We start from the raw sequence: 14,329 nt of genomic DNA on the forward strand, positions 1-14,329 counted from the left end.
GAGGAGGGTGCGGGGACTGATGGGTGGGCCCCACTAAGGGGCCTATTCAGATCTGAGCTCAGTTCACATTTGTTTGGAAAATGGGCAAAACCATGTGCACTGCAGGTGGGGCAGATGTAACATGTATAGAGAGAGTTAAATTTGGGTGGGGTGTGTTGAAACTGAAATCTAAATTGCAGTGTAAAAATAATGCAGCCAGTATTTACCCTGCACAGAAACAAAATAACTCACACAAATCTAACTCTCTCTGCACATGTTACATCTGCCCCACCTGTACTGAGCTCAGATCTGAATAAGGCCCTAAATGTGGGGCCCCGCATTTAATGGGTAGCTGATAGAAGGAACCCAGCCACTGACAAATCAACTTATTACTTGCGTATATATAACAACTAAAACACAAAGGAGAAATAAAGTCACAATCTTTGTTTTTTTGAAAGAAAACACTTTATTTTTTATGTTTTTTTGTCCAATGAAAGAAAAAGGAATATAAATATTATTATTGTATAAAACGTGAGTGTAATACATTGACATTAGTCTATACGCGCATAGGGAGGGTGAAAGAATATTTATAGTAGTTAAGCACAGTTCAGAAATAGACACAAAGAACAGATGCATTTAATTGAATGTACATTCATTTCACAAACCACAGAGAAAGATACAGGAGGAATTGAAATACTGCAGCCCACAAGTTAGGGAAAGGCATGAAAGGATCACATTATTACTAAATTACTATATTACAATACCAGCTATACTACATGGAAAACTGAGTTAAAAAGTAAATAAAAATAGCTTAAAAAAAAAAAATAAAAAGTCACCTACCGCTAACTGACTTGTGTGACTGCCCCGTTCAATAGTGTTACACGTCGTGTACATTTATTGTGTAGGACCCATGTTACGGGTGAGAAGACTGTCGCATTTGATACCTGAAGTCATAAGATACATTGGCATAGAACGTGAAGGTTAGTATACAATGCTTCAGATTATATTGATGTAAGCAATTCGGTTCTGTCATTGCCACGCAGTAAGCCCATGGACACGACACTTTACTGCTCAAGGAATTATACGCCTAAGAAATTCCAAAAAAAGCGGAATACAAGCTGTATTGCATATAAAAAAAATAACTGTCAGCCATAGTTGTAATGATTATTGTTTAAAGTATTTACCGGTTCCTTCTAGTTCTGCGCCGGTGCGCACAGCGAGACCCAGAACTGTACGTTATATCATGAGAAATATATAAAATAATCTAACGATGTGCACTACCGACTTTTAGCAGCTACATTACATCACAAGAAAAAAAAAAAGTATAAAAAGAACAATAATTCAACAACAAATAAAAATGAAATGAGTACAATTGGGTACAAATTATAACATAAATCTTTTTTTTCCCCCCTCATTTTGCCTTAGCCATATACTGTATATATCTACTGCATAAGACATTGAATCAACTGACAGCTCTCTTGAATATCATCCACAACTTGTGTTATTGTAATCTGAAGGCAGTTTTGTGTAGCGAAACCTTACACAATTGTGATGTAGGTTTACTTCATAAAACCTGTTTGGAATATGTGATTGTTTTGTAGATCGGAATTATACAACAGAGTAAAGTTATTGGACCGGATTCAGGGCGGGGCCCCAATGTCGTAGCGGTTGGACAGCCTACAGAGCCACCCAATAACAGTTGCTGTATTCCGACACGGTGCTCAACTGAGCAGAAACCGCCCGCACCTTTGGACATAACAGCATGGTGGCTCAGAATGTCTGACGGTACATGGCCACCGTACATGGACGGTAGATGGACTGACGCCAACACACTTGCTGATGAAAGCCCCCGGGTCTGCATGCAATTCTGTTCTCCCCCCTTCCCCCCAACAGTGACCTTCAGTGCGTCCGAATCAGGCCCTTTGTCACATTTTAGCAAATCCATGTTGATTCCACCCTGAAGGCTATTGTTTGACAATCAAGTATATTAAAGTACAGCGAAAACTTCTTCATCTTAACTGACTACGTGTGTTCTACATACTGCCTCCTCGTTATAAGTACTTACTTCTTATCCTCTAAGTGTCTGGCCTGCCAAAAACAGGCTCACGTGTTCTTCATTCCAAGAATGTAAAATTACCATGCTGGACACAAGCATGCAAATAAAAGAATTCCTGCAGAAATGGCGATTGAAGGTGATTATTACACATGCGTTTCTAAGTGCAAAAAAATTGGAAAACTAAGAATTGCTGTTCATCGGATCTCAAAAAAAAAAACAACGATCCCCAATGTCGGAGTTTCTACGAACCAAGTTTCTAATGTTCCTCCCAACTGTAACCATATTCACTGAACGTTCTACACATCTTCTGGGATTCTAAAACCAAACATGAACTTTTTGTTTTGTAATACAAGGAAAAGCCGCCGTGGTCAATGAGGGATAACATTTCATAAGTTCTCTGATGCTGATAAATTATAAATAATTATCTAGTAATACATATATACATTGGAAGAGGTTCCGCAAGCCAGCGGAATACTACCAGCGAGGCTGGACCCAAATTGTATGTAGAAAGAGTACATCATTGGCTAAGAAATGACCTTGCAAAATATAGTAACCAAGCCAACCCCAAAAAAAACATTGGCTCATTTTCAACAGGGCACGGAGATCCAGTGTCCGGACTTGGTATCTTCATCATAAGTTCTAATAGCAGAGGGACCTTACCACTAGCCCTGATGATGACCGATACAACTAATTCCAATCATCGTTTCCTTTCTCGACGCAATTAAGACATTCAAAGTCTCTCTGGGATTTGGGCTGGGGGATGGGGGGGTGTTCGCACAGAAATCTGCCCTGTCGGTGTCACTGGCATGCTGCTGTTTGACTTTATTTCTTCTCTTTTTTGCCAGATTTCTTCTTGTTTCCCGAAGGTCCTTTTCCGTCACGTTTCCCAGCGGCGTTGGTGAGTGTTGATGTCGTTCCGGGAATGTAGATGTTTTGTCTGTAGTCGGGGACGTGTTGAAGTGTGAACTGTGGTCCGTAGCGGGCGCTGAGACCCATTGTACCAGTTCCTGCTCCGATGGGTGCACCTCCTTCTGCTGCGGCTTCTGTAGGGAACCAAGGAAATAAAGGTTAGCGGAAGGTATTGAAATAAAAAAACTTTATTGAGCCCTTTTCGGTTAGTACAATGCAAAAATACAAGTTGATCCCTTCTAAAAGGCAGCGTCCAACATTTTAAAATAATATCGGTACTTATGTAGTATCTGGGCTGCCGATTTTTTGATTGTATGCCTTAAGTTAAGGCATACAATCAGATGCGATGCGATATCGCATCGCATCGCATCGCATCCGATATCGGATGCGATGACCCGATTTTTCCATAGGAATCAATGTTAAAATGATTCCTATGGAAAAATGGGTCCTTTTCATACCCCTACTATCCAAGTGGGCATGGAGTTGGATATAAACCTGTGGCGAGCGTAGCGAGCCACCGAGCCCGAAGCGTGGCGAGCGAAGCGAGCCCCGCGAGGGGACGGTATTCGTCCCCTCGCGGGGCTCGCTTCGCTCGCCACGCTTCGGGCTCGGTGGCTCGCTACGCTCGCCACAGGTTTATATCCAACTCCATGCCCACTTGGATAGTAGGGGTATGAAAAGGACCCATTTTTCCCATTGAATTCCATGTTAAAATGGACTCAGTCCATTTTAACATTGATTCCTATGGAAAAATCGGGTCATCGCATCGCATCGCATCGCATCGAATCGCATGGTCGCATGCGATGCGATGCGATCTCCCGATCCGACCCGATTTAGAAATCGGCAGCCCAGATACTACATAAGTACCATAATATCTAAGCATATACTTTGGAGGGTATGGATCATAGAGTCAATAGGGTCTCCGTCGTCAATCGGTAAATCGGTTGACAACAAAAGGGCGGCATGCACAAGATCGGCACTGAATAAAGGTTCGACATGGAAAATGATGACATGAGTTGTTCACTTTTTTTGGGGGGGGGGATACCAATGTAGACCCCCAAGCATGGTCTGCAAGTATGAAAAAAGTAAACAAATGAAGATTTAATTTTTTTTTTTTTAAAGTCGTGTCAACTGTTTAATGCGTCAAACATTGCACTGTTGACCTTCTGCTTGTTATCCTTCCCTCTGTGATAGTTTTACATGATTCACAGCTTCAACATGCCTGTTGCACCCACTAACTTTACTTGAGAAGCGGTAGGTGGCCGGTGGGTTTGTGGGTGACTTGATGCACCGATGACGCCCCCGTATGATGTCAGTGACCCGGCTTAGTGCCGTGTCGCTGCGGGGAGCTTCACCTCGCAAATCCCGGGTCACTCCCGAGACAGACCAGTGTCCCAGGTGCGGTCCGGCATTTGCGATGTGAAAGGGGTATTACTTAAACTATACCTGATGGCACCAATTCCTGTGGTTTTCTGCCACCCTGATGTTTATGACAGTGTCCTCTGCTGATGCAGCTATGGTTATGTGCCCAGTACTTGTTCTCTATTGTATTCAACTATGTAAGTTACCATATTGTTTATTCGTTTATGTAGATCCCTTGTGGCCCCATATAAATAAAGGATAATAATACTTGTTTCGATATCAGCATATATGCTTTACCCAGCATGCCACAGTGGCCCAAGTTTTAGGATGATTCCAGGGTGACTTGCTGCCGCGCAAGTGTACTTGCTCCCATCATGTGTGTGGCACTGCCTAGGTGGACACTGATCTACTATAAATCCCATATTAACCAGTTTACTGAACCTAATTATGCTTTTTTATGCATTGTACATTTTTTCAGCGTGAGGTATAAATATTGAGAAAAATGTCCTATATTATTACGTAACACCCCCCCTGTGACAGTGGGCGGAGTGACACAGTACTCAGTGCCTGATCTATCTGTTAGTGGAGCAATGGGCGGAGTGATACAGCTCTGTGCAATTTGTCCTGTCAGAGAAAATTAAGCCAGGCTCCCTGTCATCAATAGCAAAAAAATCCTCCGTTGGTGACAAACCATTAATGTTTGTTAACCAACAATGGCCAATGCCCATCCCTAGTACACAGTCACAAAACATGTGGTATTTATCTACACGGTTATTCATTCTTTCCCACATTTACAAAGTGTTGTGCAATGCCCAGCGCACAGCTTGGATGCAGTTATACTAGCAGCAGATGTGTTGTAATCAGCTGTAACCCAACCTTCAGCTATCAGGCTACACAAATGCTAGTGATATAGGCCCTTATTCTGGTTCACTCGCAAAGGCAAATTCCTTCTCAAATGGACAAAACCAGGTGCACTACGGGGGGATGGGTGTAGCAGGTGCAGAGAGAGTTAGATTTGGGTGGGGTTTTACCTCAAAGTGAGATCTATATTACAGTGTAAAAATAAAGCAGTCAGTATTTACTCTGCACAGAAACAAAATAACTCACCCCAATGTAACTCTCTCTGCACATGTTACATCTGCCCCACCTGCAGTGCACATGGTTTTGTCCATTTGAGAAGGAATTTGCCTTTGCGAGTGAACCTGAATAAGGGCACGTAATTTGTACAAGGCTACAGCCTCAGGCTAAGCCACACTGCAGCAAACCTAACATGGTAGCCGGCTCTGCACCATCGTGTACCCTTGCAGAGCCGTATACAGGCACTACCCTGTTATACAAACATTTCCCTCCTACAGGTTTATACCTGGATTCTCTTATTCACTACACGAGTTGGTTATAGAGAAATGCATTATACTCAAGTGCTACTGTGGAGAAAAACCCTTAAATATTGCTTTCATCGATATTACCATGCACATTATATCGAAGAGGACAGAGATGAAATAGACATGGGGGGGGGGTTTGAGGCTGTGGAGGCACGGAGGCAGGCATAGGGCTAGAAAGACGGGGAGGGGGGCATGAGGCTAAGGAAGCACATTTATCAAAGCTTGGAGAGATGCTATAAGTGGAGAGAGATAGAGTAGCAACCAATCAGCACCTAACTGGTATTTTTCAAGTACAGGAGTAGATATATAATGCAGTGATAAGGGAGGAGTGAGCCAGAGGAGAAGTGGCCCATGGCAACCAATCAGCACTGAAGTAACATTTATAATTTGCATAATATTAAATTATCCAGAGCTGCTGATTGGTTGCCATGGGTTACTTCTCCCTTATCACTGCTTCCTCCATCTACCCCTCGGTCTGTTACATTACTGGAGCTAATTGGTTGGTACTTTATCATACCTCCCAACTGTCCCGATTTTCGTGGGGCAGTCCCTTTTTTGGGGGGGACTGTCTCGTGTCCCAACTTGGGCCAGCAGTGTCCCACGGTGAAGGGGGCAGCTGGGAGTCTCCCCTGTCAGTTCAGTGAATAGACTGTCTATCCATGGAGTCAGAGGGGACAGGGTGCATGGCCAGCAGCCCACACAGGGCTAACCATGCCCACAAAATGGCGAAACTGGGGTGCATGGATTGCGGGCATCTACACAAGACCACACTCCTTTCCGGGAGCAAGCGGCAGGGCATCTCCCCGACTGTCCAAACGTTGAGAGGTATGCTTTATCTCTCTCTCTTGATAAATATCCCCCACAAATTGATGGGGCTGGAGAGACACAGGTGAGATACGACTATAGGGTGACCAGAACAGCCAACATCCCAGTGAATGAGAAGTCAGACATCCTATATACCGGGCTGAATATCACACTACACATACATCACATCTGTACTGTTCTCTGTACAAATGCTTGTACTGGAACACAATCTGCTTGATATAAACGTTCTAAGGATTCATCATGGAAACTGACCATTTGCTGACGCCAGGATCATCGCCTGAAGTCTCTCTGTTTCGAATTGGTTGTTTGGCCAGACTCCAGCTTCTTCTGTGGGTTGCTGCACTCTGAAAGAGAACCCAAGGTTTTGTTCATATAAGACTCAGGCCAAGCGTAACAGCTGTGTAATGGTCCTGCCTGGGACACCGAGAGGTAATCCTAGCAGAAGGGTTCTTTACAATACATACACAGTTATGACACTTTTAGTGTAGACGGTTACTATGTCAACAGTGAATACGCACATGTCAGAATGAAGCATTTATCAAAGCTCAAAATGAGATAATGTGGAGAGAGATAAAGTACTAACTGCCGTTGCAGGCTGTGTTTGAAATAATGACAGCTAGGAGCTGATTGGTTGGTACTTTATCTCTATACACTTTATCACTATTTGATAAAGCGGTACTTGTTTCCTAGCACGGCCACAATCGCGGGCATCGGGTGTCATTTTTAGTGGTATACGACGCGACCGACGCGATGCCCCCGATTTTCCCATTGAAATGCATTGAAAACAGTCAAAATCGAGTCGGTCGCGTCGTATGCGGCTAAAAAAGGCTTAAATGGTCCAGACGCGATGCCCGCGATTTCCTCATAGGGAACAATGTTAAATGCCTCAATTTAGCCGCGATGCCCCCGATTTCCCATAGGAAACAATGTTAAATGGGTCAATTTACCCAAATCATCATAGGGAACAATGGTAAATGGCCCAGAAACCCCCCAAAACACCCCTGAACAGTGAAATGTCCCCCCAAAAGTAGTTGACGCCACCCCACGATCAACGTGAACCCGAAGCGTGGCGAGCGCAGCGAGCCCGCGAGGGGCGGCGGTACGCGTCCTTCGACCTTTTCATACCCCCACTATCCACGTCGGCGTGGAGTTGAGAGTAGAATAGTGTGGCGAGCGCAGCGAGCCACCGAGCCCGAAGCGTGGCGAGCGTAGCGAGGGGACGCGGATACCTTCACAGGTAAACGCTTCCCTTCGCGGGCTTCACAGGTATCCGCGTCCCCTTGCGGGGCTCGCTGCGCTCGCCACGCTTCGGGTTCACGTTGATCATGGGGTGGCGTTAAATACTTTTGTGGGGACATTTCACTGTTCAGGGATGTTTTGGGGGGTTTCTGGGCCATTTACCATTGTTCCCTATGAGGATTTGGGTAAATTGAGCCATTTAACATTGTTTCCTATGGGAAATCGGGGGCATCGCGGCTAAATTGAGGCATTTAACATTGTTCCCTATGGGGAAATCGCGGCCATCGCACCCGATTTTTTAGTGCATGCGATGCCCCTGATTTTTCCTCACGATGCCCACGATCATGATCTTTGTGGCCGTGCTAGGAAACAAGTACCGATAAAGCTCCCCACATGCTGAAGTTATACTGCCGACACAGATAAAGTGCTTCAAGTAACATTGCCACCCTGATGCTATTATGTGGACTGGACTTTCCCTTCAGCATATTCACTGTCGACACAGTGAATGTTGACAACATGACTACTTATTATTCCAGCACAGAACAACCATCAACAGCAAAATTAGCGATTTTAGCTCCTACTGTAAAAACATTTTGTTGCGCAGCTAAACATTGCGTGTGTATGACATCATAGCATGTACAAATGAGTCAGCACCTCCACTGCTAAACATTGCTGTGTGTATGACATCATAGCATGTACAAATGAGTCAGCACCTCCACTGCTAAACATTGCTGTGTGTATGACATCATAGCATGTACAAATGAGTCAGCACCTCCACTGCTAAACATTGCTGTGTGTATGACATCATAGCATGTACAAATGAGTCAGCACCTCCACTGCTAAACATTGTGTGTGTATGACATCATAGCATGTGGAAATAAGTCGGCACCTGCGCAGCTAAACATTGCGCTTTTATGACATCATAGCATGTAGAAATTAGTCGGCACCTCAACAGCTAAACATTGCGTGTGTATGACATCATAGCATGTACAAATGAGTCGACACCTCCACTGCTAAACATTGTGTGTGTATGACATCATAGCATGTGGAAATAAGTCGGCACCTCAACAGCTAAACATTGCTGTGTGTATGACATCACAGCATGTAGAAATGAGTCGGCACCTCAACAGCTAAACATTGCTGTGTGTATGACATCACAGCATGTAGAAATGAGTCGGCACCTCCGCAGCTAAACATTGCGTGTGTATGACATCATACTATGTAGAAATGAGTCGGCACCTCCGCAGCTAAACATTGTGTGTGTATGACATCACAGCATGTAGAAATGAGTCGGCACCTCCGCAGCTAAACATTGTGTGTGTATGACATCATAGCATGTAGAAATGAGTCGGCACCTCCGTAGCTAAACATTGCGTGTGTATGACATCATAGCATGTAGAAATGAGTCGGCACCTCCGCAGCTAAACATTGTGTGTGTATGACATCACAGCATGTAGAAATGAGTCGGCACCTCCGCAGCTAAACATTGTGTGTGTATGACATCACAGCATGTAGAAATGAGTCGGCACCTCCGCAGCTAAACATTGCTGTGTGTATGACATCACAGCATGTAGAAATGAGTCGGTACTTCCGCAGCTAAACATTGTGTGTGTATGACATCACAGCATGTAGAAATGAGTCGGCACCTCCGCAGCTAAACATTGTGTGTGTATGACATCACAGCATGTAGAAATGAGTCGGCACCTCCGCAGCTAAACATTGTGTGTGTGTGACATCACAGCATGTAGAAATGAGTCGGCACCTCCGCAGCTAAACATTGCGTGTGTATGACATCATACTATGTAGAAATGAGTCGGCACCTCCGCAGCTAAACATTGTGTGTGTATGACATCACAGCATGTAGAAATGAGTCGGCACCTCCGCAGCTAAACATTGTGTGTGTATGACATCATAGCATGTAGAAATGAGTCGGCACCTCCGTAGCTAAACATTGCGTGTGTATGACATCATAGCATGTAGAAATGAGTCGGCACCTCCGCAGCTAAACATTGTGTGTGTATGACATCACAGCATGTAGAAATGAGTCGGCACCTCCGCAGCTAAACATTGTGTGTGTATGACATCACAGCATGTAGAAATGAGTCGGCACCTCCGCAGCTAAACATTGCTGTGTGTATGACATCACAGCATGTAGAAATGAGTCGGTACTTCCGCAGCTAAACATTGTGTGTGTATGACATCACAGCATGTAGAAATGAGTCGGCACCTCCGCAGCTAAACATTGTGTGTGTATGACATCACAGCATGTAGAAATGAGTCGGCACCTCCGCAGCTAAACATTGTGTGTGTGTGACATCACAGCATGTAGAAATGAGTCGGCACCTCCGCAGCTAAACATTGTGTGTGTATGACATCACAGCATGTAGAAATGAGTCGGCACCTCCGCAGCTAAACACTGCCGTGTGTATGACATCACAGCATGTGGAAATGAGTCAGCACCTCCGCAGCGAAACACTGCCGTGTGTATGACATCATAGCATGTAGAAATGAGTCGGCACCTCCGCAGCTAAACATTGCCACTTGTATGACATCACAGCATGTAGTAATGAGTCGGCACCTCCGCAGCGAAACACTGCCGTGTGTATGACATCATAGCATGTGGAAAGGAGTTCAATCAGACAACACCCTCAGTGAGTGCATGTAGGGAGTGGGGGGCGGTTGACGTCACTGACCGGTATTGCGAGTTCTATTGAAGACGGAATGTTGCCCATAGCAACCAATCAGATTCTACTTATTTATTTAGCATCTTCTAGAAGATAATAGATAGAATCTGATTGGTTGCTAGGGGCAACATCCCATCTTCAGTAAAACTCCCATTTTTAGTAAATTTACCCCTAAATCACCAGAACCATTCATCATTGCTCCAGTGCGGAGACTGCGGATCCCAGCTGCATTAGGGATGTACAGGGGTGTGGCCATAATTAGGTCAGTAGGTCGAATCCTTATTATTGACATGGAAGAGTTCACCAATGTCAAAGGTCGACAGGGTCAATAGCTAGACATGTCAAAGGTCCACAGAATCAGCCCACACAAGGAATATAATCCCAGAGCCAGACAGCAAATCAGAAACATATGTAATGCAATATACAGTAACGATAGAAACAATTATTAGCCTTTAAAAATGTCATATATATATAATTTGTATACTGTAATATCTGATTACAAGCATCTGCAGACAAACTAGGAGTTTATGTGACATCACTGGTTCTAGTCAGTGATGCTCTGTCTGCTGCCAGGCTGTAATGATGACATAGGACATACAGGAAACACTAATCCTGAGGAGTGACTCACCCACTGGGTCCGGGTCTCTGGGCCTGGGAGAATCGCCAGTCTGTGTTAGGTTGTGCCTGCTGGAGATAAAACAGAAAAGTGTCTTTAATGGCTGTTCTGTTTATATAACCCGCTGAGACAACATTACATCATACAGTACTTACCTTGTTGTCATACCTTCCCTCCAGGGAACGGTATGAAAACATATGTCTAGGGGTGGGTAATAAGCGGCCCTTCTGCATATCCCAGCATGCTCTGCCACTTACAGCAAAACCGTGGCAGGGCATGCTGGGACGTGAAGTCCCACAGCCGCTTATTGCCCACTGACTCTAGGACACGATGACATAATTTGCATCAACAAGAAATCTACCAACATTATTACCAATGAGCCTCAGAGAGAGATAAAGTGGATAGAGATAAGTACCAACCAATCAGCTCTGGACACTTTTTAAACCCAGCCAGTAACATGGCAGCTAGGAGCTGATTGGCTGGCACTTTATCGCTCTCCACATTATCCAAGGTTTAGTACATAGACTCCTTCGTCTGCATTTCCAAGTAATGAGACAAACAAAAGAACATATTATGTTACAGCAATATCCTTCGTCATGATAACAGTGATTCCGATTATTTCATTGATTGACCCCATTGATGTAACAGACTCCGCTGTGCAGTAACTTGATAAATCTGTGTATTTTCATAAAATGATCCAATTTCCCCTCAAGAACACAATGTTTCTATGATACTTGCAAAGCTAATGAGGCATTTCTCTGCAGCTGTAATTAAACTATAAATGATTACTACATAGCAAAATATATTATTGTCAGATGGCGCAGAGCAGTTATGCTAAGCTTACGTCTTGGCTAAACTGATCTACACCGTCTTCCAAGAGTACATTTCTCTTTGTAGCATGAAAAAAATAATTATATATCAGTGGCGTAACTATAGCTCCGCAGCCCCCGCGGTGGCGGGGGGGCGCAGAGAAATTGGGGGCGCCGCCGGGGGGGCTGCGGGGCTATAGTTACCCGCGGTCTGCGTCTCGCCCGGCTCTCTGTCGGGACCTTCCTGACGTCACGGTCCCGGCCGGCTCCTGCTGCAATGAAAACTGACAATTAGAAAATGGCTGCCCCCATACTGCAGACAGTTTTCTGTCTGCAGTATGGGGGCAGCCATTTTCTAAGAGTCCATTTTCATTGTAGCAGCAGGAGCCGGCCGGGACCGTGACGTCAGGAAGGTCCCGACAGAGAGCCGGGCGAGACGCAGACCGCGGGTAAGAAGGGGGGGCAGGTTAGGTGTGTGTGGGGGGGGGCGCCAAATAAACGTGCGGCGGGGGGGCGCGCTAAATAGTTAGTTACGCCCCTGTTATATATATATATTTTTTTTTGAATGGAGAGTATAAAGAGAATCTAGGCGCCTTATGTAGTTTATAAAAATATATACAGTTTTATTACACCGAAAATAAAAAATATATCATGAATTCATAAAATGCATAAAACAAGCTTTTGCGCATACAAGATTTTTTGGCAATGCCCAGTAAGTTTGGGCAGGTAATGGGGGTTGGGGGAAGGGAGAAGGTAAAAAGAGGGGAAAAAACAGGGAGCAAGTGGGAAATGGTAGGCACCTTAAAACAATATATATCACAAAAAAAATTTTTGTATATATTTTTCTCTCAAAGCTACAGTGAGTACTTAGCTGGATATGTAGTAAAAAAGTAGTTTCTTTGAAAAAGAAAGTAGAAGTCCTTTTCCTTGGTTCGGAACCAGGAGGTAGAGCAGTAGTCTCTGGGCTCAAATGGCAAGGAGGATTGGAGGGTGGTCCCGACGCGTTTCGTCCACTAATGGACTTCTTCAAGGGGAGCAGAAGTCCATTAGTGGACGAAACGCGTCGGGCCACCCTCCAATCCTCCTTGCCATTTGAGCCCAGAGACTACTGCTCTACCTCCTGGTTCCGAACCAAGGAAAAGAACTTCTACTTTCTTTTTCAAAGAAACTACTTTTTTACTACATATCCAGCTAAGTACTCACTGTAGCTTTGAGAGAAAAATATATACAAAAATTTTTTTTGTGATATATATTGTTTTAAGGTGCCTACCATTTCCCACTTACTCCCTGTTTTTTCCCCTCTTTTTACCTTCTCCCTTCCCCCAACCCCCATTACCTGCCCAAACTTACTGGGCATTGCCAAAAAATCTTGTATGCGCAAAAGCTTGTTTTATGCATTTTATGAATTCATGATATATTTTTTATTTTCGGTGTAATAAAACTGTATATATTTTTATAAACTACATAAGGCGCCTAGATTCTCTTTATACTCTCCATTCAAAAAAATTATCCGGTTGAACAAGCCGGATTCAAGAGAATTGGCTTGCCACCCTATAGATTTGTCAGTCACTTTTCTGAAAATCTTAAAGGTCTCCATATGTTGATCCTCTGTGTGTAGGGTAATTCAATGCGCCAGTGTCCTAGAGCATTTCTTTGACATATATATATATATATATATATATATATATATATATATACTGTATATAAATACACACATGTTCACACACACACACACACACACACACACACACACACACAAACATTTACAGTAGCTGCATGAGACATTGGTTCAGTGATTGCCTTATTAACTGTTGGTGAGATTCCTACTTACTATCCTATCCACAAAGATATGTTGTTATAAAGTACATGCTGTATGTGGGGATGTACAGTATCAATCCTTCTAAAGAGAGGTGTTGCCCTTAGCAACTATACTATAAAGTAACAGGTAAGACTTCTGCAATCCTTACAAGGTTGGCTACATCTCTGCCATTATGTAAAGATGCTTATAGACAGTGACCAGTGCTGCATAGGACATACAGTGTGTATCATATTAATGACAGAGTCACCTCTGAAGGTGACCACTTCAATGTGAAATTCCTACACGGAAATATTTTATGGCCAAATGTAATAGGGTGGGAGAATCAGAAAGTGAGAGATTTTGGGAGAGATTTCCCTTTTTTTTTTAAAGCAGCAATCAATTACATGGCAAAATCAACCTGTTTTTTTTTTTCCAGTGTAAATGATTGCCGCTTTAAAAAAAAGAGGGGAAATCTCTCCCAAATTCTCCCACCCTATTACATTTGGCCCTTAATGCCATTCATGATCAGAAGTGTTAAGATGATGGTACACATGTTCTACTACAGATACACCGAGAACTGAATACATATTGCAGTGAGGTGAAACACAAGGTGACCCCCCCCCCCACTAGATCCTTGCGCCATAGGCAGCTGTCTAATGCTAGTGCCATC

General features: G+C 43.9%; 1 protein-coding gene across 8 annotated transcripts in view; it reads right to left on the reverse strand.

Annotated features, from left to right (window-relative positions):
- Window positions 1-425: 425 nt before the first annotated feature.
- LOC146073840 (protocadherin gamma-B2-like) overlaps window positions 426-14,329 on the reverse strand; it is a 414,290-nt gene continuing 400,386 nt past the window's right edge. For all 8 annotated transcript variants that reach the window (XM_083181372.1, XM_083181371.1, XM_083181367.1 and 5 more), the window contains exons 2-4: window positions 11,065-11,123; window positions 6,766-6,857; window positions 426-3,078 (exon numbers count right to left, since the gene is read on the reverse strand). In XM_083181372.1, the coding sequence (XP_083037498.1) occupies window positions 2,858-3,078; window positions 6,766-6,857; window positions 11,065-11,123 (372 nt within the window). In that variant the 3' untranslated portion in view covers window positions 426-2,857. The remainder of the gene's footprint in view (window positions 3,079-6,765; window positions 6,858-11,064; window positions 11,124-14,329) is intronic.

Source organism: Crinia signifera, chromosome 4, assembly GCF_055691185.1.
Source record: "Crinia signifera chromosome 4, ASM5569118v1, whole genome shotgun sequence".
NCBI classification, from domain to species: Eukaryota; Metazoa; Chordata; class Amphibia; order Anura; family Myobatrachidae; genus Crinia; species Crinia signifera.